The sequence below is a fragment of the Pipra filicauda genome, unplaced genomic scaffold (assembly GCF_003945595.2).
Source record: "Pipra filicauda isolate LSUMZ 115617 unplaced genomic scaffold, ASM394559v2 scaffold628_size223124_pilon, whole genome shotgun sequence".
In the NCBI taxonomy this organism is placed as follows: domain Eukaryota; kingdom Metazoa; phylum Chordata; class Aves; order Passeriformes; family Pipridae; genus Pipra; species Pipra filicauda.
In genome coordinates this window covers 74279-97782 of record NW_024104785.1, presented here as the reverse complement: position 1 = coordinate 97782, position 23504 = coordinate 74279, and the positions used below count along the sequence as shown (strand labels likewise).

General features: G+C 62.6%; 2 protein-coding genes across 2 annotated transcripts in view; one reads left to right on the top strand and one right to left on the bottom strand.

Moving 5' to 3' along the window:
• LOC113992914 (dedicator of cytokinesis protein 2-like) overlaps positions 1 to 23504 on the bottom strand; it is a 51937-nt gene that overhangs the window by 16771 nt on the left and 11662 nt on the right. The window contains exons 19-29 of the mRNA XM_027730624.2: positions 22255 to 22444; positions 21205 to 21302; positions 20987 to 21076; positions 20364 to 20464; positions 20004 to 20138; positions 16654 to 16765; positions 15823 to 15893; positions 15323 to 15429; positions 15020 to 15147; positions 14524 to 14574; positions 12656 to 12751 (exon numbers count right to left, since the gene is read on the bottom strand). Of these exons, the coding sequence (XP_027586425.2) occupies positions 12656 to 12751; positions 14524 to 14574; positions 15020 to 15147; positions 15323 to 15429; positions 15823 to 15893; positions 16654 to 16765; positions 20004 to 20138; positions 20364 to 20464; positions 20987 to 21076; positions 21205 to 21302; positions 22255 to 22444 (1179 nt within the window). The remainder of the gene's footprint in view (positions 1 to 12655; positions 12752 to 14523; positions 14575 to 15019; positions 15148 to 15322; positions 15430 to 15822; positions 15894 to 16653; positions 16766 to 20003; positions 20139 to 20363; positions 20465 to 20986; positions 21077 to 21204; positions 21303 to 22254; positions 22445 to 23504) is intronic.
• LOC113992915 (basic proline-rich protein-like) lies at positions 1952 to 10700 on the top strand. Its single transcript, XM_027730627.2, has 3 exons — positions 1952 to 5201; positions 7543 to 7617; positions 10280 to 10700. Exons 1-3 carry the CDS (start codon positions 3703 to 3705, stop codon positions 10485 to 10487), a joined length of 1782 nt encoding a protein of 593 aa, XP_027586428.1. The 5' UTR covers positions 1952 to 3702; the 3' UTR covers positions 10488 to 10700.

Here is a 23504-nt window from a genome sequence, read left to right as displayed (position 1 = left end):
AAGCAGCCTCGGCCCCACGCCTATCGCCTGCCTCTGTGTTGGCCTTTTTTCTTCCTTGCACTTCATTTTCTCCCATTTCCTCAGTTTCCCTCTGTGGTCAGGACCAAACAGTGCCCTGGGCTGATGCCCCTCTGTGGCAGTGGGGCAGAGTCCAGCTATGGGTGATGGTTGTGGGATGGTTACAAGTGGAGATGTGCTGGTTAGCTGGTTTTAATCCATTTAACGTGTGTCACATTGCTTTGGGATTATCCTGCTTTCTTCGTCGAAATGTCAAATGCCTCACAGAAATCCGAGTCTGCTCCGCCAAGGCTTTTACCTCCACTGACCAAACTTGGAACCTCATCAAGCCCAGCAGCAAATGGGTTTGATGAGCCGTGCTCTCTGCAGCCCCGCACTGAGTGGCGTGGCTGGCACACGCTGCCGTCCTTCAGAGGGGATCAGTCAAGCCCTGAGCCCATTCCCTGGCCAGTGCCAGCCCACCCACATTCCCTGGACCCCCATGCCAGGGCTCTGCTTCTCCCCATCCCTTGCACTGGGCTCTCCCAGGGTCGCTCTCCACTGACCACCCCAGAGGGTGCCCAACACCCCCTGTCCCACAGACACAGAGCCCAGCGGGGCACACGGGAGCGGAGCACCGGGGCTCTGGCTTTGGTCTCGGGGGCTCTCACAGGTCTCTTCCGGAGAGGAGTGACCACAGCCTTGGGGCCCTCTTGGACTGGACCCTGGAAGGAGCTGTGGTGGGCTTTGGACCTTGGGGGGCTCCGGTGGACCCCAGGATTGGGGCGTTGAGCACCATTTCCCCGTATATGAAGCTTGACGAGGAGCTGGGAAGCACCAGTGCAGCTGGGTGCCGGGTGCATCCAAGGTGTCCTGGGGCCCATCAGCACAGGGGGTTCCTCGGATTCAGCGACAGTCTGGGGGGGTCCCATTAGAGGGGGCAGACCCAGGTTACAGGGGGCTCGTTATCCATGCAGACACCGGTGTCTGCAAACAGTGCCCGAGCGCCGCACTAAATCCAACCACAGCACAGAGCAAACGCAGGGACGTGTGGGAGGGTCCTGGCGTGGGTGGTTGACATCCTCGGAGCTGTTCCCAAATGGAGTTGCTCCATGTATAATTTATAGGCTTCCCTTTGTCCTTGTGCCTTGTCTCTGATCTCCCAGCAGCGTCGGCGGGGGATCAGCCTCGTCCCACGCTGCGTCAGCCGTGGCTCGGCGAGGTGCCCGCCGCAGGATCACGGGGCTGGGCCAGGTTCGGACCGTGCCAGTGGTGCTCCTGCCCTGTGCTCGGCCCTTGGAGCCATTCCCAGCACCCTCTGCCCTGTGCTGGTTAGTGCTCCCACTAAGGAACCCTCTGAAGCAGGCTGACCACATGCAGGCTGCCCTCTGGAGTGCTCGGCTCTGGCACAGAGATGTGCCCACTGGGCCCCTCTGCCCTCGGCGTGTTGCCCTCCCTGGCACAGCCGCAGCTGAGGATGCTGCCAGGGACCTGGGCATGGGACACCTGGCCCAGGGCATGGGCCCCCTCTATGGCACAAGGGGGAGAGGTGACCCTGCAGGCAGGGCCTCAGGGGGTGGCTCACACCATGGCCATGGAGTGGGTGCCCGGGCCCTGGGCCAGGCAGGGCTGTGGCAACGCGGGACACGAGACGGGTGCCACCGGCTCCGGCCCCGGCCAGCTCACTCCTCTGCCTGACGCTGCCCATACTAACGAAGAGCCCCGTCCCATCCCTCGTCGCGTCCTGCCTCACAGACGTCTCCGGGTGTCTGGGCACGGCTCCAAGCTCGGGAAGGGAAGCGCCGGGCGGCCGGGCAGCGTGTGGAGCAGCATCCCGACGAGTGCGGGGCGGGGTGTGCAGAGGCACTGGGGCATGCAGGGCCGGGGTGGGGGCAAGGAGGGCTGCGTGAGCTCCCTGCTCTGCTGGGTCAGTGCTCACTGTGGGCTTGGGGAGGCACTGGGCACTGGCACGTGCAGCACTCGGAAGTTTGGTTGTTCCAGCGCTGGGGACTCCGGGCTGCTGTGCTGAGTCAGCGCTTTGTGCCAGCAGGAACAAGGCAAGGCAGGGAGGGGCCCAAGGGGTGGCTGTGCCGTGTGTCCACCGGCAGTGAGGACAGAGGGGCTGTGGAGCCAGCGAGGCTCCTGCCTTATTGTGCTGAGAGGGCGTGGGGGCCCTGGGGGAGCAGCAGCCTGTGGTCTGGGCTGGGGACCAGAGGGATGTAGGACATGGGACATGGCGTGGTGTGGTGAGGCTGAACTACTGTGCACCAGGGCTGACATTTCTGTCTCTCCCACCCTCTCCCTGTCATTGTGTCCTGAAATTAGCCCTCGGCCTCCCCTGCACCCTGGGACATCCCAGCGGGGCTCCCAGTGTGCCCTGTGCTCCATGTGCCCAGGCAGTGTGATGGGCTGGGGCAGCTGCAGGCGACCCAGTGGGCAGAGGCAGAGCCAGCTGGGCATGGGGCTGGGCGCTGGGGGTACATCCGGGTGGGGCTGCGAAGGGGTTTGCTTGGCAGGTGTGTGGAGGAGGAGCCCTGCAAAGCTGTGCAGGAAGGATGGCAGGGATGGGGATATGGCTGGGTGCAAACCTGCTGTGCCCCCAGGTCCTGACCCTGTGCTGCCTGGGAAGCAATGCTGGTGTCGGGGATATTCCACAGTCTCACTGAAGGTTTTTGCTCCTGCTGATTCTCAAATGCCTGAAGTGGCTCAGTTTCCCCGAGCCACAGTCTCACCCCTGCCCACGGAGCTGGCCCCCCACATCTGCAGCCCAGCCAGCACCACCGGTGCCCATCTGGCCATGCTCCACATGTGACAGGTCCCTGCGCCCATCTGGCCACGCCCCACACACGACGGGTCCCCTCTGCCAATCTGGCCAAGCCCAGTGCAGGATGCCCCATGCCCACTCCAGCCACGTCGCATGCTGGATAGGTGCCCCACGCCCTTTCCAGCCCATGCAGAGCCGGTGCCTGTGTGTGGCGGGTGTCCCACGTGCAGTAGGTGCCCTGTGTCTGTCTGTCCCTCACGGGAGCCCCGTGCCCCCCACCCTGTCCTGTGCCTGCCCTCCCACTGCCGCCCCACGCACGAGGCACCAGCCCCGGCGAGGCAGAGCTATTTTTAACAGCTGCTTCTGCTTGATTTGAGCTGTGAACTCGGAACGTGTTTATGCTAAAGGGGTTTCTTTTCCCTTCTCCCTTTGTGCTGAGGAGGCAGCGCCGCAGATCAAAGTCTGTCTCTTCGCGTTTGGTGATGGCGGGCTGGGAGGGAGCTGAGGCGGGAGAGGCTGGCGGCTCTGCAGGGACACTCGTGTCCTCGGGGGCTGTGGTGGTGTGGCCAGGGCTGACGCACCTCTCTCTGTCCCCGCAGGTCCAGAGCCCAGGAGCCACGGGCAGGCACGGCCGGCACCGGGCCCAATGCGGGCGGCCCTGAGCCCGGGCAGCCGCCGCGGGACGATGGGCTGCGGGCGCCGGCGGGGAGCTGCGGTGCCGGGCAGGGCTGTCGGGGCGGCGTGCCGGGGGCTGTAGGGCCGGGCAGTGGGCAGCATGCCCCGCGGCCCCTCGCCCGCCTCCCGCCCAGCATCCCCTCTCTGTGGCAGCGCGGGATGAGGCTGCCCGCTGCTCCGACAGCTCTGGGGACGGGTGTAGCCCAGGGCTCCGACCGTCGGCGCTCGGCCCCCCGCGCCCCCCCGCAGCCCCCCGGCCCCGAGCCATGGTCAGCCGTGAGCCCGTGCCTGGCCCGGCCCCCGCCGGCGAGGGCAGCCAGGAGAAAGCCATGACGGTGCGCTCGGTGCTGCTCAACCGCGACTCGCCCGACATCGAGAGCCGCCTCAAGCGCCGGCGCAACCGCACGCAGCAGGTCCGCTTCAAGGACCTGGTGGAGGGCGGCTCAGGGCAGGCGGGCAGCCCCCCGCCCGGGCCCGCGGCCACCCCCGGCCCCAACACCCCACGTGCCTCGCCGCCCCCCAGGGATGCCCCTGAGCCGGCGGCTCTCCGTGCCTCGCGGCGCAGCTGGCCCCAGGCACAGCCGGGCTCGCTGACGCTGCCCATGCCCAGGAAGGCGTGCATGAGCACGGCCATCCAGACCTCCCCCAGCCTCCAGAAGCCCTTCCCAGCTCCCCAGCCCCGCAGCAGGAGTGTCTGCGATGTGGCAGGGGATGCGGTACTGCCCACTGTGGCGAGTGCCCGGTGCCCTGGGGTGGCCGTGCCCACCACGACCAGCTGGGCTGTGCCCCCGCGGGCCCCTGGCAACCTCCCCACACATGACCGCACCGTGGCTCTCGCCCAGCACGCCACGGTGTGCCCCCTACCACTGCCACCGCCCAGGGACCCCCCTCCCCCTTACCGCGGCACAGCCGGGTGCCCTGCTGCCCGCTGCGCCCCTGAGCCCTGCCCGCCGCCCCCCGCCTGTGCCCAGCTCCGCGGGAGCCCACGAGGTGGCCACGGGGTCACCCCACGCCCGGCCTCCGTACCCTGTGGCCAGCCCCGACCTCCCGCTGAGCACCGGGGGCTTGGCCGGAGCGACTCAGAGCGGACCCTGCCCTGCGGCCGCCCACCATCCCAGCCCTCCCCGCACCGCCGGCAGCCCGGCCCCGCCACGGACACCCATGGCCTCCGCCAGCCACCTCAGGGCAACCCCCCCCGGGACCCCCCTCCACCCCACCACCAGCTCTGCGGGTCGCCATGGGGGGGGCCCTGCTGCGCCTCGCCAGCCCCCATCCCACCAGTGCCGGGCTGGCACAGCTCTGCTGCTGCTGCTGCTGCACCGGAGAAGACACCAGCTGTGCTCAGCACCTGCAGCCGGCTCCACGCTGCTGAGCCCGGGCATGGCCGGGCAGGACCCGAGGGACACAGGGAGCTGCTGCCCCCAGTCCCACAGGGCCCCAGCATGGGGACACAAACAGCAGGGTGGGCACCAGAGCCCCCCCAGCATGGGCAGCCCTGCCTCGCTGCTGAGCAACCGGAGACACTGCACCATGTCCAGGACCTACTGCAGCTGGTGGTGGTGGCCAAGGGACCAGTGGGACCACCAGCGAGGGACGAGGACGCCCAGACAACTCAGGGAGAGGGCCCCTGGCGGCCCGGGGAGCAGGGAGACCTGCATTCCCAGCTGCAGTCCCTGGAAGGGGTGCTGGAGACCAGCCAACAAACCATCCGGGTGCTGCTGGACGTCATCCAGGACCTGGAGAAGAAGGAGGCGCAGCGGGACGGGTGAGCAGGCGGGGATGGAGTGAGGGGCCAGGGAGACAATGTCCCTTGGGGGCCGGGGATGGAGAACAGGGGACGTTGCCAGATTTGGGTGCTGCTGCCTCCTGGACATGTTTCCCTCTGAGAAACTCAGAGCTGCTGTCCACGCACACACGGCTCCGTGTCTCAGTGCGAGGTTTCGCCCTCCCCAGCGTGTTCTGCTCACGCCTGCGGGGCCCTCCCCGTGCCCAAGGATGGGTGCAGGGGGTGCAGGCCTGGGGGACGAGGGGATGCTGGACCCTGCCCAGATCCGGTGCAGCTGACTTGCCCATTGGTCGCTGGGAACGGGGATCTGGGATGTCACATCCCAACGGCTGGCTCAGCGGGGGACCATGTCCTTGCCATGCCACATGTGCAGCCACCCTGAGCTCTCACCTACTTCCAGCCCCTCCATGGAGGTACCTTCAGCACAAATCCAGTGGCTGGTGCCCTCATGATGGGTGTGTCTGTGTCCAGGGGAGGTGCCCAGCACCCCCATCTGGCCTGCCCAGGATCTGCTCTCTTGGGCAAGGTCTCCCCCCAGGCCAGCATTTCTTGGCCTCCCAGGCAGATTTGCCAAATGGCTCAAGGTGGTCAGTCCATGATGGTCCCCAGCTGAGACCCTCCAAACTCATCTCACACAAGGGCAACCAACCTCCCAGGAGGTGCCAGTCCCGGCACCCTCCTGTAAAACCTCTGGGGCTTATTCCTGATGCCCAAGATTGTCAGCTCCCACTGGGGCAGCACAGAGATCCGTTTGTTCAATCAGATTAAGCCAGTGTTGGGTGTGAGTGAAGTGCAGGGAATGCCATCTCCGTGCCACCCCTGGAGCACTGCCAGTGGGGAGGGACCCCTGGGGGTCTCAGTCTGGCACCCACTGAGGCAGGGGCAGCCAGGACAGCTTAATTAAGGCCTTGGCTCCATGTACTGTTACAGTGAAGTGAGCAAACAAGGTACCCAGAGACACATGGAACGGGACAGGAAATCACATAAAACGTTATCCTGGTGTCCTTATGCTGTGGAACAGCATGGCCTCATTTGCTACGGGTCAGATCCCAGGTGCCTACTGTGCACTAGAGTGGGGCCACCAGCCCTGACACGTCCTGGCCAAGTCCAGGCATCAGCTGCTGGCAACATCCTGCACCAAACACCACCCCAGAGTGAACCGTCCTGGCAAAGGTGCCCATGGGCACACACACACATACATACCATATATATTTAAACACTGAACACCATCCCAGGGTGAGCTCTCCCAGCAGAGAGGTGCTGTTGTAAACGTCAGAGCCGCAGGCACACACACACATACGTACCATATATATATAAAAGGTCTCAGGATCTAATTTGGGTGCTGATAGAATAATCCCCATTGCAATGTATAATTTGGTGCATTAACAGACCCAGTTTCTGAGGGCTGAGAACAACCGTGGTCAAGGTCAAGTAACAGGAGGAAGATTTCAATGGGAAAATGTGACATCTATGTGGGACATGAGGGTGTTCTCTCAGCTGCCCCCCCTTCCACAGCCCTGAGGGGGCAATGGAGACACAGAGATGGGGTCCCAAGGGGACCAACAACATTTCACAGGGGCCATTTCTTACAGCTCTGAGAGCAGAGGGAGCCAGGGACCAGCAGGAAGCACCCACCAGCAGTGCTGGGGTGCAGGGGGTCCCCGGCACAGCCCCTGGGATTAGGGTGCCTCGGAGATGGGGTCTGGCACCAGCAGCAGAGACATGGAGGGTGCAGACTCCTCCTGTGGAGCGGCAGGAGGATGTGGCAGCATGAGCTGAGCTTGGGCACGCATCAGCTTAATCCGAGTCCTGTGCACCTTCCCGGAGGGGGAGGAGGATGCTCTGGTACAAAAGCATCAAGAAGAGATAAATTCCAAGTCTAGCGTAGGCTGGAGATGAGTCTGGAGCATCTCCTGTGCCCATCTGCCAGGGCACTGCCGTGTGCCTGTGCTCCAGCACAGACATAGCCCTCCCCCTGTGGCACTGTGTGTGGGGACACGGGTGGTCACCTGGGGGCTGCGGGCGTGGGGACCCCTGGGATGAAGATGGGGATGGGAATGGGAGGGCACAGACAGCGGGAAGGGTTTGGGACTGCTGCTGGGCCCGGCTCTGGTTTGTTCCCATCAGAGAAATCTGTGAAGCTGAGAGGAACCGTGCTTGGCCTGGCATTAAATGGGATCGCGTGGGAGGAGAGGGACTGGGATCCAGGGATCCTGGCTCCTGGGGTAGGAGCTCAGAGGCAGATGAGGGGCTGGGGGCAGCGGGGGGCACGGGCAGACCCAGGCCGGGTCTCTGGGCTCATGGCACATCTCTGTCACAGGCGACACTCGTACCGGACCGGGCAGGACATCGCCAACTGCGGGACCTGCCGCGACTGTGCCTGTATCATCTACAGGTGAGGGCAGCCCTGGCTCCGTGTGCTCCTGGGGGTCCTGCTCCCCTGCACCCCCTGACTCCTCTGTGAGGCGAGAGAGGGGGGTCTGTGAGCCTGCACCCCTGTCCCGGCGTTGGGGGGCACCATGTACGGAGCACCCTTGGGTGTCTTGGCTGTCACTCGGTCTGGATCTGTCCCTTTATCCCTGTGGGGAGCAGCAAGGGTGATCTCCATGGAGGAGCAGCAGCTGGAAGGAGACTGCTCTGGCAGGATGGCAGAGCATTTATCTCCTGTAATGGCAATCTACTGGGGAAGCCTCACCAGCGGCTGGTGCGTGGGCTCACTCGAGTCCAGGCTGCATCCCGTTGTCTCTGTGCCAGCTCCACACAGATGCTGCAGATGGATTCCTGCCCCTCGCTGCTGTTTGGGAACACAGGGTCTTTGTCTCTGCTTCCCAGTGCTGGCTTTGGATTGGGGTGTGGAATCCCCATCCTCTGCTGCCCTCTCTCCTCAGAGCCCATTTGGTCTGTGGGGAAAGGCATCTCATGCCCTCCCTGCTCTCTCAGGCCCCATTCCCGGAGGAATTGGGAATTTGCCCAAGCCTTCTGCCCTTCCAGGCACCCCTTTGTGTCCTTCTGGCTGTCCCCTCTGCAGTGTGGGTGGATGGCCAGGTGTGTTCTGCTTTTGCTGTTAATTAGGCTGACTCTGGGCGCTGGGATGGGTGGGATGTGGTGCACAGAGCTGCTCCCAAGCCCTGCTCTGTGGTGCACGAGTGTGCCACAGCCCTGCTGTGCTTTGTGAGCACTGTGCCCCTTCCCTGGTGCACCCCAGGGCTGGGGGTGCCTGTCTCCAGACCCCTCGTGCCCCTGTGCCCAGTGGTGCTGCCCCAGCGTTCTTGCTCTCCACGCTCTTCCCGCACTCCCCTGCTGTAGCTCATGGGGGGCTTCAGCGCTAATTGGGCCTGACGAGCCTGTCTCCACGTGGCATGGCAGTGCCACAGATGTCACATATGGGGGAGGTGGATCCCTGGAATGGCCAGGCTCTCGCTGGGGACTCACCGTGGGCTTTGCTGCTGCCCGTGGGATGAGGAGAGGCTCTGGTGGGACACGGGGTGGGGGAGTAGGGGGAGCACCTCTGGCACCAGACCCCAGGGATGGCCCGTGGCGGGGTCAGATCTGCCTGCCCCTGTCCCACCTCAGGGCAATGCACCAGCTGAGCACCCCCCCAGAAGTGCTGACCCTTTCCTGTGTCGGTGCTGGGGAGTCAAGGTCCCTCCCTGTGCTGCCCCCTGCTCTGGGGCCACTGGCACCCCTTGCCATTTTTTCCTGGAAATGGCTGAGGACCCTCCGTGTCCTCGCAAGGGGAGGTGACAGGAGGTGATGGGAGGTGTTAGAGTGCCGGGGGGCTCCTGGGGCTCTCCCCGTGTGCTCTGCCACGTGTGGTGCCAGCACACGCCGCAGCACCTCGTTGATCCGATGGGACATGGCTGGTGTGAGGAGACTGACATGTTTTCCCTGGGAGGGAACATCGTGGCACGTGGCTGCCAGCAGCCAGCCCGCACCACAGGGTGCTGCAGGGACACCGGGGGCTCTGGGGACACTGGGGCTGGAGGGACATGGAGGGCAGTGGGGACAGCAGGGGCTGCAGAGACAGAGAAGGCTGGAGGGATATCAAGGCCTGAGGGAACACTGGGAGCTGTGGTGATACCAGGGGCTGTGAGGACAGCCAGGGCTGGGGGGCACAGCCAGGGCTGGGGGCACAGCCAGGGCTGGGGGGCATTGGGGGCTGTGGGGACACTGAGGGCTCCAGCACCACAAGGAAACCTGAGGGCTGTGGTGGGGGGCACAGGCCCCCTCACCCACCCAGACCTGGGACACCCTAATTCCTGCCACGACAGCCGTGTGACAAGCAGCAGCAGAGCCCTTGCATGCTCATGCCACCTCCTGATGCCGAAGCTGCCCTGGGCCCTGGCCCCAGGGACATGCAGCCCCTCTCCAGGGGACTCATTGCTAACGGGGGTCCCACAGAGCCCAGGCTCGCCCCCCCACATCAGCACCAGGCTGGATACCGAGGACGGAGGAGCAGGATGGTGGCAGGTGGGCAGCTGAGGGGGATCCACCCCAAAAGACCCCCCTGCCACCAAGTCAGGCTGATACAGGTCTGTCCCTCTGGCAGAAGGTAGCCTGGGATGCTCTGGCACAGCCATGAGGTGCCACATGCTGGGCACGGACCCCATGGCTGCAGGAAGGATGGGGTGGCTGTTTGGGAAGGACCTGGGCCCAGACCCCCCCTCACAGCCCACAGGGGTGAGTGTGGTGGGCAGGGGCTGTCTGAAGGCACATGCAGCAGGACATCCCCTCACAGGGGTGCGCAGTGACCCTGGGAAGTCTGGCCGTGCCCCTGTACTGCCCCAGAATGCAAGGGGGCTCAGCTCTGGCGGACATGCCCTCGGCAGATGAGTTCCCTGGGGACTTTTGGGGAGATCTGAGCTCCCCAAGGGCTGTGTTGGGGGACGCTGAGCCCCCCAAGGGCCGTGTTTGGGGTGCCAGGGGCAGGTGGGCAGCAGGGCACAGCTCTGAGGCAAATGGGGGGCTGCTGCACGCTGGGGGGCCGTGGCGGGTGGGGGGACTGTGGAAGCTGGGGTGATCCCCTCTGACGCCGTCCCCTCGCCCCGCTGGCGCAGCGTGGAGCACGATTTCCGGCAGCAGGAGGGCCGCTTCCAGCGGGTGCTGAGCCACATCGAGGGCCACGCCGGGCCGAGCCCCCCCCCGACGGCCGTGGGGGCGGCGGGCACCACCTCACCGCCCCGGCAGGAGCTGGCACCGGCGCCAAAGCTGCCGGTGAAGTTGGACGTGAAGAAATCGCGGCGCAAATGCTTCTGGTTCCTGTGACCGCGGTGCCCGGCGAGCCTGGAGCGCGGGGGCACCGTCCCAGCACTGACCCCCTGCCCACCTCTCCTCCCTCCCTCCTACGGTAGGGTTTGGGTAGCACCAGCTTTTCTATTTTTAACCATTCCGTTCAAGGCGGGAGCCCGGGTGTGGAGGGGAGCTGTGGCTGTATTTAAGGAGAATTCAATAAATTCCACAGAGACGCTATTTTTGTTACATCCTCTCCTGCCTGTGCTCTTCTGTTCTGGAGGAGGATGAGGATGAGGAGGGGGCAGCAGCCATTCCCCTGGACTCCCCTCTACTTGAGGCTCCCCCAGGGCCCCTGGCAGTCCCCATGCCTTCAAGCCTGCCCCAGCTCAAACCAGTGCCTGTCCCTGCACCCTACAGAGGGGCCTGCTGGCCCACCCCCATTGCTGCCTGCAGGTTAACCAGGAGCACTGAGGATTTCCACTGGTCAGAGGCGGTGGAAAACAGTCTCTGTGGGACCCCGGCCTGGAGAGGAGGATTTTGTCTCCAAAATCCCTGTGTGGAAGGGTGGGCTGGGCGGGGGTCCCATGGGTAGGGAAGAGGTGCTGATGACAGGGAAAGAGGAATGAGCAGCTCAAATATTCCAGCCTCTCTGGGGCTGCCACAAGAGGGGAAACTCGGTGTTGGTTTAACAAGGGGCAGGGAGCAGTGGTGGCTGTCTGACATATCCCAAAAATGCAGCAGTCAGTGCTCCCCATGCTGTGCTGATTCCTGACCACCCTCCACCACTGTGGAGCCACTGGTGAGAGCTCCTCAAAGCCCAGGACACCTGGGTGCCCACCTCAGCATCTGGGAGCCTGCCAGGGCCTGCCACCTCAGTGTAGCAGGAGCAGTCATGGCTTTCCCAGTGGGGCCACTGCCCTTGGGGAAGGGGACACCTCCTGGTCTCCTCCAAAAGTACCGGGCACCCCTGGCCGTGGCAAGCAGCTGCTGCAGCCACAGAGGGGAGTGGAGGGTGGGCAGGTTTGGCCACCGCTCTCCAGTTGGTGCCCACACCACAGCACCCCAAAGCAGGAGACACACACGTGCAGGAGATGGCCCGGTGTCAAACCCCATCCCTGGTGCTGGGGACCCCCTTTGTACTCAAGGGGCTGCAGCCAGGACAGTGACCCTGAGCTGCAACTCCCTTCTTGCCCAGCAGCAACAGGATGGATGGGCGCTGTCCTGGTGTGGGCACATGCATCTCCAGTGCCCTTGGCCCTTCCCAGCCACTGGAGCTGCTGGGGCAGCATGGACTGACGGTCTGGGATCCCTGACTGAGGGCAGGGGCTGTGGCAGCAGCACAGGAGCCATGGACAGTGCTGGGAGAGCTGCCAGACGGCACTTGAGGAGCCCCGAGTGAGCGGCGGGAGCGCGGCACAGGGACCCGTCCCTGCAGCCCCCCCATCACCCCATCACTGCTCGGCACAGCCCCCATGGTGCTTTTGATGCCCACATTTGGCCGCTCTGGATGCCCACACCTCCCCCGGCACGGTACGGAGCGTGGCACGGCACAGCATGGCAATTCCCTTCTCTGGGCCCCCAAAACACAGGCTCTTCACACACCCCGTGACCCAACACAGCGCCTGGGTCTGTCTCCATCGGAGCTCCTGAGCCCCACCGGCCCCAGCTCTGTCCCCTCCCTCCCATCACTCCCGGCGGGGCTGCTCCATGTGCTCTGACCTGCTTCCCCTCCCATGTGCCCTGGCACGTTCCTCACACATGTTCTTGGCGTGTAAAACTGTGATGGTTCACCAGGTCCGTTACTTGTTTTCCAGGGAATGCAGTCCAAACCCCTCATTGCTTCCAAAATGGGCTTCCTGCACCTCTGACCCCTGACCACTCTTCCCAATGCCCCTGCTGCTCCAGCCCTGCTTCTGTCACAGCTCTGGTTTCCTCCTTTATCCCGCTGTGGTACACCCCCCTACATCCAGCCCCAGCCCAACACACCCTGCTGCAGCCCTGCTCCCAGCATGGCTCCTGCTTTCCCCTGCATTCCACTGGGCACATCCCTGACATCCAGCCCCATCCCACTGGGTACCACTGGCAGAGCCAGCAAGGAGCAGTGCCGGTCACCTGCACCAGACCCCCAAACCAGCGACACCTCGTTCCTCTCCCACACGGCCCAAAGGGAAGTGGTGTGGCCACGGCGCAGTGGGACTCACCCTCAGTGGGTTCTCCCGGTCCAGGACGATCACCCTGCGTGTGACTGTGTGCAGCAGCCGCTCCAGGATCACCTGGATGTGCTTCTTCACCCACACCTGCAAGGTAAGAGGTGTCAGGGCCATGCCAGGGCATGTCCCACCTGCAGGGCACATCCCACCTGCAGGGCACATCCCAGCTGCGGGACACATCCCAGCTGCGGGACACATCCCACCTGCAGGGCACATCCCAGCTGCGGGACACATCCCACCTGCAGGGCACATCCCACCTGCAGGGCACATCCCAGCTGCGGGACACATCCCAGCTGTGGGACACATCCCAGCTGTGGGGCACATCCCACCTGCATGACACATCCCAGCTGTGGGGCACATCCCAGCTGCATGACACATCCCAGCTGTGGGGCACATCCCACCTGCATGACACATCCCAGCTGTGGGGCACATCCCAGCTGTGGGGCACATCCCAGCTGCGGGGCACATCCCAGCTACAGGGCACATCCCAGCTGCAGGGCACATCCCAGCTGTGGGGCACATCCCACCTGCAGGGCACATCCCAGCTGCGGGACACATCCCAGCTACAGGGCACATCCCAGCTGTGGGGCACATCCCAGTTGCAGGGCACATCCCAGCTACAGGGCACATCCCAGCTGCGGGACACATCCCAGCTACAGGGCACATCCCAGCTGTGGGGCACATCCCAGTTGCAGGGCACATCCCAGCTACAGGGCACATCCCAGCTGTGGGACACATCCCACCTGCATGACACATCCCAGCTGTGGGGCACATCCCAGTTGCAGGGCACATCCCAGCTGTGGGGCACATCCCAGCTGTGGGGCACATCCCAGCTACAGGGCACATCCCAGCTGTGGGGCACATCCCAGCTGCGGGGCACAGTATGGCACAGCACAGCTCATTTGATCCCCATGCAAAGGCTGGTGGCATCAGGGTGGCAAGATGGGAACGGGGTCTGATCCGGGGTCGGAGTCAGAGCACAGCAATGTGCTCTGGTGTAAACACAGGACTCGGGACTTCTGTGCAGCTCAGCCCCATACACCTCCTGGCAAAGTGGCCACCTGGCTGGGGACCATGGGGACAGCTGGGGACGGCTGGGAGTCACAGGGACGGCCGCATTGGCACTGAGCAGGCAAAGGTGGGTTCAGCTCACATGGGGTTGAAGTGACTGCAGAATCCTCCCCTGAGAGAGTCCCACCACCCTCTTCATAAAGGCTATTTTAGATTTGAAAGTTAAGCCCAAAATGAGACATTTCACCACAACTTCTGAGCTTTCCCTCCCACTCCTTGGCTTCCCAGTGCCGTGGGGGTCAAACAGCCACCACGCCCTCCCAGGACACGGTGCAAATGTTCACCTCGGTTCCCACAACACCAGTCACTGCGCTTCAGGTGTGAGATCTGTGTCATCTCCCAGGGGTCCCTGAAAGGGACTCCAGAGCACAGAGCAGCCGGGAAGGACGGGATCAGAGGAAGGGTCCTGCGAGCACTGAGCCCTGCACGTTCCCAAAGTGCTGGGAATGGCACTGCCAGAAGTAGCCACACGATGTCCCATCACCCGACCCGGCTGTAGGAGGGCTGGGCTGGCAGGCAGGGACAATGATGGGCTCACCAGGGGCAGGGACACGGCCGACGTGGCTGCAGGAAGGCAGGGATGGACGGCAGCCCCAGGAAGTACAGGGAGAGGAGGACAGCTGCCAAAATCTGGGCATGCAGAGACATTCCCCACCCGGGGGGACTCAGGTGACCACGCAGGGTTTGTCACCACAGCCAGATGCAGACAAGCCCTTCCCAAAGGCTCAGGGTCACCTGGACCCTTCCTGCCATCAACCACATGCTGAGGCTGCTGGAGGGACACTCACCAGCTCCACGTCCCCGCGGCCCTTGTCCCGTGCTCGCAGCTCCTCCGCGCTCTGCAATCACAGCGCCCCGGGAGCTGGACTGAGACCCTGCAGGGACGGCCCCGGCCCGCCCAGCCCCCCCGGATGGGCCACATTTGGGTGGGCAGGCACCCACATCTTCTTCCTCCCTGCCCTCACCTCCTCCCTGGCCTCACCTTCCCCCCTCCCCTTGCCTTTCTCCCAGCTCTGCAGAGCCAGCAATGTCCCCCCATCCTCAGGTCAGTGCAGTCCCTGAGCTTGGCAGCCCCTTCCTGACTCATGGGAATGGAGGGGAACCCACTGGAGACGCTGAGGTGGAAACCAGCAGGTTTTTGCCCCATCCTGGGCAGGTTCCTGCTGGGATGGCAGTCCTCTGTATGACTACGGTCAGCTCCGACTATATCGTGGCCAGGAATTTGTGCTTAACCCCACTCAGAGGGATTTGGTCAGGTCACTGGCCAGACAATTCCCGAGTTACCTTCTGGGCCTGGTACAGCACCTCCAGGATGCTGCTGAGCAGCTCGATGCAGGCATCCTCCTCCTCACCTGCCTGGATCAGCTCCTGCAGGATGGGCAGGGCCGCCTGCAGCATCAGTTCCCGGCACTCTGAGGGGGAGAGGGGGGCACAAAGATGAGGCACTTGCCCCCCCTCTGTGGAGACACCACAGGCATGGGCCAGAGGAGGTGTGCCTGTGCAGGGAATTGTCCCCATTCTGTGCCACAGCCCGCAGGTGAGCTCAGCAAGGGCTGTGTCACCAGGACCCCTCATGCCCCCTCTCACCGTGGGACTGGAAGACTCTGCTGCTGGCGATGTGGGTCAGGGACTGCAACTTCTGCTTCAGCAGGCGCTGGGGTGGCAGGTTCCCCACGAAGTCCCGCAGCATGGCCCTGCCGTTGGGACAGTGCTTAACCCCGGACCCCCAGGTTCTGCTCAGGATGGGGCTGCTGGGCGGGGAGAGCCCCTCGATGGGGCACAGCCATGTGGGGCAGGATGGTCCCAGAGGGCAGCCACAGACAGTGCAGGCACCCAGCATACAAACCCCACCTCAATTCCCAAAACACACCCAGCTGGGGCTCAGCCCCTGCCCCAGCACAGGCAGCTGCTAAAACTGAGCAAACCCCTCCCATTTTTGCACTGGGAAGGGCATCAGGAGACCCAGACCCCTCCACTTGCCTCATTCAGCTCTGGGTCGGACATAGGGACAGAGGTGGCTGTGGCAGGTGCTGAGCATGACACAGGGCTGGGAATGGGGGGGGACAGGACAGGGACAGGGACCCTACCCCAGTGCAGAGGAGTCAAAGATCCCAAACACATCCTCGAGAATGGAGGGCAGGTACTTGAGGGCTGCTCCCTGCAAAGAGACCCGAGTGCTGCCAGCGCTGACCCAGCACCGAGAGGTGACACGGGCAGGGCACCCACGGCCCCACTTCCCAGCCATCGCATGTGAGGGGGGCTGTGGCCACGGGGGTTCAGGCAGGGATGGAACAAAATGGTCTTAAAGTCCCTTCCAACCCAAACTATTCCCTGATTCTGTGATTCTACAAGATCGGAGTATCGATCTGTGTTCAGATGGGAGAGGGGATAAGGAGCCCCTCTGCTCCATGGGGATGACTGTCCTGTTGGCCTTCAAACTCCTTTTTTTTCCAGTTAGATCAGTTTATATGGGAATATCCAAGAATGTCATGACATAGTTAGGCATAGGAGCTGTCCCAGGGCTACCACACGTCCCCATGTGCAGATGGGGTCCCCACCCTGCAGAGCTTCTCTCCAGCTGGGAGACCACGGGTGCAGAGTGTGGTCCCATTGCCGCTGTCACAGCACCCCTGACCCATCGCCCACACCAGCTCTGCTCCCTTCAGCCTCATGTGCCAGCCTCGTCCTGGCTGCAGGGAACAGGGCCAGACCAGCTCTGGGATGGGGATAAACCCCAGGAGTCCTCCCCAGACCTCCTTTCCAGCCAGTGTCACCCTGATGTGGGCACAGCCAGTGTCACCCTGACATGGGCACAACCAGTGTCACCCCAGCACGGGCACAGACAGCACCTGGCCTGGGCACCCTCCATCCCACCACACAGCAGAGCTGAGCCCTCCCAGCACCTCCCAACACTGTACCTGGGAGAGCAGAGTGGGACCCTCCAGCGGGGACTCCATCAGCTGGTTCAGGGCAAGGAAGAAGCGCTGTAAGGAGCGCTGGAACTGGGCCGTCTCCTTCCCCCCGTAGAGCCTGCAATGGCCAGATCACTGTGCTGTCACTGCACTGCCACCCTGCTGCCTTCCCCAGCACCACCTGCCTCTGCTCGGGGATCACCTGCCATCCCAGTTAATTACACTCTTCCATGAACATTTGCCATGGCTGGATCTAGTGGTGAGCCCTGGCACAGCCACTGTGTTGGCACTGTCACTGCCCCGGCACAGCCACAGTCCTGGCACAGCCACTGCCCCAGTACAGCCTCAGACCCACTCACATGAACACTTTATTTTTTTGACAAGCCTAATTTCTGTGATTTCGCACCCCAAATCCCTCTCGGAGAAGGTTGGCACTGTCCCACTTGAGCAGGAGCCTCCTGAGCCCTCCCCCCCTCCATGACCTGCAGGACCAGAGCAAACCAAATGGGGGGAATTCAGCTGTGGAATGTGCAAAACTGCAGGAAAACTGCCGAGCTACAAAGCAGAGGTGCAATCATAGGAATTAAATCACTGCAACAGGCTGTGTTTGAGGTAATTCCCCCATCCCTGACACCAAGCACAGTCAGCTACGTGGTAGGAGTAATTATCCAGCCACCAGCTATGTAAGGAAATCCGGGAATTATGGAATAGTTTGGGTCGGAAGGGACCTCAAAACCCATCCAGTCCCACCCCCTGGCATGGCCAGGGACACCTTCCACCAGACCAGGCTGATCCAAGCCCTGTCCAGTCTGGCCTCAAAATCCGCATGGACTGCAACAAATCCATGCTGACCACGATTCACTCAGGAAGGGTCAGGGAGGTTCCTGGGAAGGGATATCCTGGGTCCTGGGAAGGGATGTCCTGCCCAGGAACTCCCGCAGCCCAGGTCACAGTGAGAGCACAGCAGTTGTGATGACCTTTGGAGACCCCAGCAATGTCCCCGTGGGAGAGGTCTGGGGGGATACTCAGCAGCTGTGGGGTCCCTGGCTGGGAGCTGGGGCACGGGGCCGGTCCTTCCAGGGGCACTGGGGGACAGGAGAGGGACTGGCAGAGCCCATGAGTGGGGCTGGCAGAGCCCATGAGCGCTGCTGGAGGTGGGGTCTGGCTGCAGGAACCAGGGGCTGTGCGTGGCCGGCGAGGGGACCATGAGCTGCAGGTGGCTGTGGAGGAGTGACACCAGCTCACCCTGCTGACAGCAGAGCAGGGTGAGCCCCGCAGGGACGGCAAGTACCGTGCAGGAAAAGCTTTGCTGCCCTCAGTGGTGGCCCAAAAGCAGAAGCAGCCGGAGGAACCAGCAGGGAGGAAGCAGCAAGTGGGAGACCATGTCACGACAGCGCCGTCACCCACCCCACTGCCCACAGCTCCCTCCACACGGGTACTGGGGGGACCTGAGGGGACATGGAGTGTCCCAAGGTGGAGCATGGGGCTTGATCGTCCTCACAGCACCCTGGGCTCCTCGCAGGAGCTGTGGGTGCTGCTCATCCAGCTCCAGTGGCAGCACACGCAGTCCCAGACCCGGCAATCTGCAGCGACTGACTCCAATTACAACCCAGTTCCTGTCGATTACAGACTGTACAAATTGCAGCACGTTCAGAGCACTTAGAGGATCTGAGGACCCTGTGTTATTGCGTGTCGAGATCGCTGAGATAAAGGGAAACTGAATAAAATGGCTAAATGTCCTCAGGGATGTTTCTGTTCCAGGCAAACTCATTCACGGGGCTGTTTGCAAATGCGCCACGTAATTAATTTCTTATGCCAGGAGCTCGGTAAGCCAGGAATCTGCTCTGTGTCCTCATACATGAGGGAAAAGCAGGTGTGATGCTGGAGCACCCCAGAGCCCTGGAGCCATGGATGGTGCCCTGGGAAGGGCAGGCAGGGGAGGTGGAGAGGACAGGCAGGGCTCAAGGCAGCTCACACGGCGAGGACAGAGCGAGGCAAAGTGAGGTGTGAGGGTTCCTGGGGTGCCGGGACCCCGACACAGCTCCTCACTGCCTGGGGTGCCGGGACCCCGACACAGCTCCTCACTGCCAGTGGGGTTCAGAGCACCATCGGGGACCCCGACACAGCTCCTCACTGCCAGTGGGGTTCAGAGCACCATCGGGGACCCCGACACAGCTCCTCACTGCCAGTGGGGTTCAGAGCACCATCGGGGACCCCTGACACAGCTCCTCACTGCCAGTGGGGTTCAGAGCACCATCGGGGACCCCAACACATCCCGGGCTTGGGGCAGAGGACGCAGAGCCCCTGCTCCCCTGAACACAACAGCCTGCCAACTGTGACCCCTGCACGTGGGGTGATCCTGCTGCTCTGGGTGCCAGCCCGTGCCCACCACAGGCGGGGGGCCCTCCTCGTGTGTGGGGGGCCCCGCACTGCCTGTTGTTCCCTCGGGACACTTCGGCTTTCGGTGTCGTGTACGTGGAACGAAAGAGGAACGTCACTGGCTTTTTCTGGTAACACTGATGGTCATGTTCTGTTTTCCTCCTCTCCCACGCCCGCCCGGAGGAGGGTTGTTTGTCCCACCATGCAGACTGGGATGTGAACCCTGTGCCCACGGGCAATAAGTGAAACCAGGTCCTACGAAGACTCTGGAGGTGCCAGGGGAGGGGGGTTTTGACTTTGTCCTCAGCAGGAACAGGGAGCCATTGAGGCTCCCAGCCCCTTGCACTGCTCATCACAGGTGGGTTTGGGTTGGAAAGGGCTTCACAGACCATCCAGTTTTAGCCTCCTTCTATGGGCAGGGACACATCCCACTAACCTTGCCAGTGCAGTGCTGGCTGTTCAGGAGCACAGGCTGCCCGGGACATTTTGCTATCTCCATCGTGGGAGGATTTCAAGAGCTCATTGGAAACCCCCCCAGAGTCACTGCAGGGCACACAGGGCATTTGGGATTCCCAGTGAGTGGATTGATCTCTCCTGCCCTGAGACAGATGGCACTGCCCACCCCCACACCAGACCACCAACACTCCAGCAGCAGCCAGAGGACGGGATGGAGCTGAAAATGGCCAGAATCTTCAGGGAGAGGATTCACAGTGATAGAGGAGCGTGGCTGGGGACCAGCCGACGTGGCAGCATGGCAGCAGTGTGCCAGGGACGGCGGCTGCCACCCCGGGTGCCACAGCAGCAGCACCAGGTGGGTCGAGGTGCCAGTGCCACAACCCTGGGACTGACAGCACCGACACCGTTCCTGCAGCACAGAGACCCCCTTCCTTCCCTCCCTCCTGCAGACCCCATGGCCAGGGACCAGGCTCCAGCGGGGCACGGCACTGGGAGCACTGGGAGCCACTGCCAGCACTTACTGGGCAAAGAGGTGCCGGGAGCGGACGATGAACTTGAAGACGTACTCCAAGGCCTTGAAGGTGCGCGGGAGGGGCTCGCAGGGCTGGCCCTGCCCCGCCTGCTCCACGTACTGAGTCAGCACCGAGAGCAGCTTCCTGCGGGATGGGATGTGTGTGCCAGGGACCGGCAGGTTGCATGGCCTTGGCTGAGCCATGGCTCAGCTCCCACTGGTGCCTCCAGCATTCCAGTACTATCCCTCCCTGTACCCACTGTCTCAGTCCCACCCCTCCCCGTGCCAGCTGTCCAAGCCCTGCCCACCCACCCCCAATTCCAGCTGTCCCAGCCCATCCCTCCCTGTCCCATGGCCCCCAGGAACGCACTTGTAGGCGAGCGTGGCGCTGAAGTGCTGGCAGATATAGGCCTCCAGGACTGTGTTGAAGTGCTGGAACTTCCTGTCAGCCACCAGCCCCACGATGAAAACCTGGGGGCAGCCAGCAGAGGCACAGCTGGGTGTGGGCAGTGGGATGCCTGGAGGCAGCCGGGTGCCAAAGTGGCATCGACCCCTCGTGGGAGCTGCTGGGGCCACCAGAGTCCCCTGCATGCCTGCCCAGCCTGTTAGGATAGACAGACCCCCGAGGTGGAAAGCCCACCATGGGCCCCAAGCCCAGGTGGCCACAGGGATTCTTCATGGCCAGAACTTGCAGCACCACCAACCCCGGGTGTCCCACAAGAGCCACCCTGACCCCCACCCTTCCCTGGTCCCCTCACCAGGGTCACTCTTGTCTTGGAGTAGGAGAAATGCCCTCGAATCCTGCTGGGATTGTCCCCTGGAGGGACAATGTTCCCCACAGCCACAGCCCTGCCCCGTGCCAGGTTGGTGGGACAACAACCTGAGGCACTGCACGGCTCAGAGCACAGCTGGTCAGGTCGGACCAGTGAGCCCCATTGCTCCAGTCCCACCCCCTGCATTGTGCAGACCCACATTCTGCACCGTGGGACTCACCAGGGCATCAAAGACAAGTGTGTCATAGACATCTGTGTCCGAGTGCTCCATCATGATGGAGAACAGGGCATCCAGTGTGTCCTGGAGGAACTGGGGGGACAAGAGGGCCGTGAGGGCTTGAGCGCTGACTCCAGCGTGGCACCGGACCCAGCTCTGGGCGTGGGGAAGCTGTGGGTGCAGGAGCAGGAAAGGAGATGGGGGGCAGGTCCTGGCTGTACCTTGATGACCTCCCCTCCATCCACGTTCATCAGCTTCTGGAGGTTCCCGCGGAGCAGGCTGGGCTTGGAGCGCCACTTCAGCAGCCCCAGCAGGTTCACTGGGCAGGAGGAAGGGGACAGTCACGGACAGACCGACAGACCCCAGTGTTACCAACCCCTGGCTCCCCATCCCACCTTCACTAACTGATCCCAACCTCAGTGACCCCTGGCTCCCTGTCCCACCCTCGCTCCCCAGGGCAGCCATAATCCTGCCAGGAGCAGCTGGAACCTCCCAGTCTCCCCCTACAACCACTGCTCAGCTGAAAGCTCCCGATGCCAGAGCCATAATAGCACAAACTCAGCTAAATAGGTCGTGGCCGTGGGAGCTGAAATAGTGCTGCAGGAAGGGAATTAATGGAGCCGCCTTGGCCCCGAGCCCCCTGTGCTGACCCGCGGTGACCCCGACCCGCAGGCACGTGTCACCGTGTGCTCCGTGCCTCGAGTGCCCCACACCGAGGCCGTTGTGTCAGGCACTTCACCCTGAGTGGGATGGGCCATTCCCATCCTCCAGCCTCGTAGCAGGAAGGACTGGACCCCAGCATTTTGCATGGGCCCTTCCCCTGAGCAAGGGGGCGTGAGTCTCTGCCAAGGGGAGATGTCTGTGCCAAGGGGGCACAAACACTCTTGGCTGCCCTGACCTGTGCAGAGCAGCCCTGGTCTGGAAACTCCCCCAGGCTAACCCAGAAACGGGGTTTAAGCCACTGAGCCCCAATTCCCACATCAATTTCAAAGGAAGGCCATGAAGGCTCCGACAGTGATATTCAAGTGGGAATTCTGCTCACTGCTGCTCCTCTCCCCTTGGAAACAGCCTTGGCCATTCTGACTGTGTCCAAACAGTAACTGCGCTCACTCTTCCCACTCTCCCAGTGTTTTTGGTGTTTTCAGCACACTGTGCTGGTGCAACGGACACTGGAGAGCCAAATGCTGGGAGAAGTATGGTCCAGTGGGTGGGAACACCACCTGGGAGGGGGCACAGCCCTGCCACCCCCACCACGGGGAGCCAGGACTCACCATTCTGGGTCAGCTTCGTGGAGCAGACGAGTGTGGAGATTTGGAAGCTGTCCCGGGCTGACACGGTTAAGCCCGACGCGGCCCCGCTCACACGGAAGGAGGAGCCAGAGAGGAGCTTCGACTCCGACAGGTTCCGCTCGGAGGGCAGGGACAGGTACGCGCTGGCATCCTCCAGCTTCCTGCTGTCTCCCTGCGAGGCACAGCACATGTCACCCTGAGGAGCACAGCCCGGGAGCTTCCTAATCCATGGGGGGAATGACAGCTCCTGGGAGTAACTGGCTCCACAACATTGATTTCAACAGAGCATCCCACAAAGCTGCTCCCTAAGGGGCTCTGCAGGGACCCTGCTCAGCTGGGAGAATTGGCTTGGAGAGATACCAAATCCCAGCCCGTGCCACGCAGGAGGACACGAGAACAGGCAGCAGAAGTGTGGGGGGAGGCTGGTGACACAGAGAAGTCTGAATCTGGGAATGAAACACACCTGAGCGCTGCTTTGGGGATGGACACACAGCAGGACACTGACACGGGGTGGGAAACCAGCATGGAGCAGGACACCAACACAGATCAGGACAGTGACACAGATCAGGACAGTGACACAGATCAGGACAATGACACAGATCAGGACAGACACAGATCAGGACAGTGACACAGATCAGGACAGTGACACAGATCAGGACACCGACACAGATCAGGACAGTGACACAGATCAGGACACCGACACAGATCAGGACAGTGACACAGATGACACAGATCAGGACACAGATCAGGACGACACAGATCAGGACAGTGACACAGATCAGGTGACACAGATCAGGACACAGATCGACACAGATCAGGACAGTGACACAGATCAGGACACAGATCAGGACAGTGACACAGATCAGGACAGTGACACAGATCCAACACAGATCAGGACACCGACACAGATCAGGACAGTGACACAGACACATGACACAGATCAATGACACAGATCAGGACGACACAGATCAGGACAGTGACACAGATCAGGACACCGACACAGATCAGGACAGTGACACAGATCAGGACAGTGACACAGATCAGGACACCAACACAGATCAGGACACCGACACGGACCAGGACACCACCCAGGCACCCGGCACAGCAAGTCCCACAGTATCACCATCACCAGTCCAATGTCTCCCACCTGCATGAGCACGCTGGGGCCTTCACAGCCACAAACCAGCCTGTTTCTGAGTCCCCTACTCTAAGTTGAAAATGTAGTTGATGTT

Coding starts and splice junctions, on each gene's coding strand:
- LOC113992915 (XM_027730627.2), top strand. CDS start 3,703: ATGGTCAGCCGTGAGCCCGTGCCTGGCCCGGCCCCCGCCGGCGAGGGC. Junction 5,202..7,542: donor AAGGAGGCGCAGCGGGACGG/GTGAGCAGGCGG, acceptor TCTCTGTCACAG/GCGACACTCGTACCGGACCG. Junction 7,618..10,279: donor TGTGCCTGTATCATCTACAG/GTGAGGGCAGCC, acceptor CCGCTGGCGCAG/CGTGGAGCACGATTTCCGGC.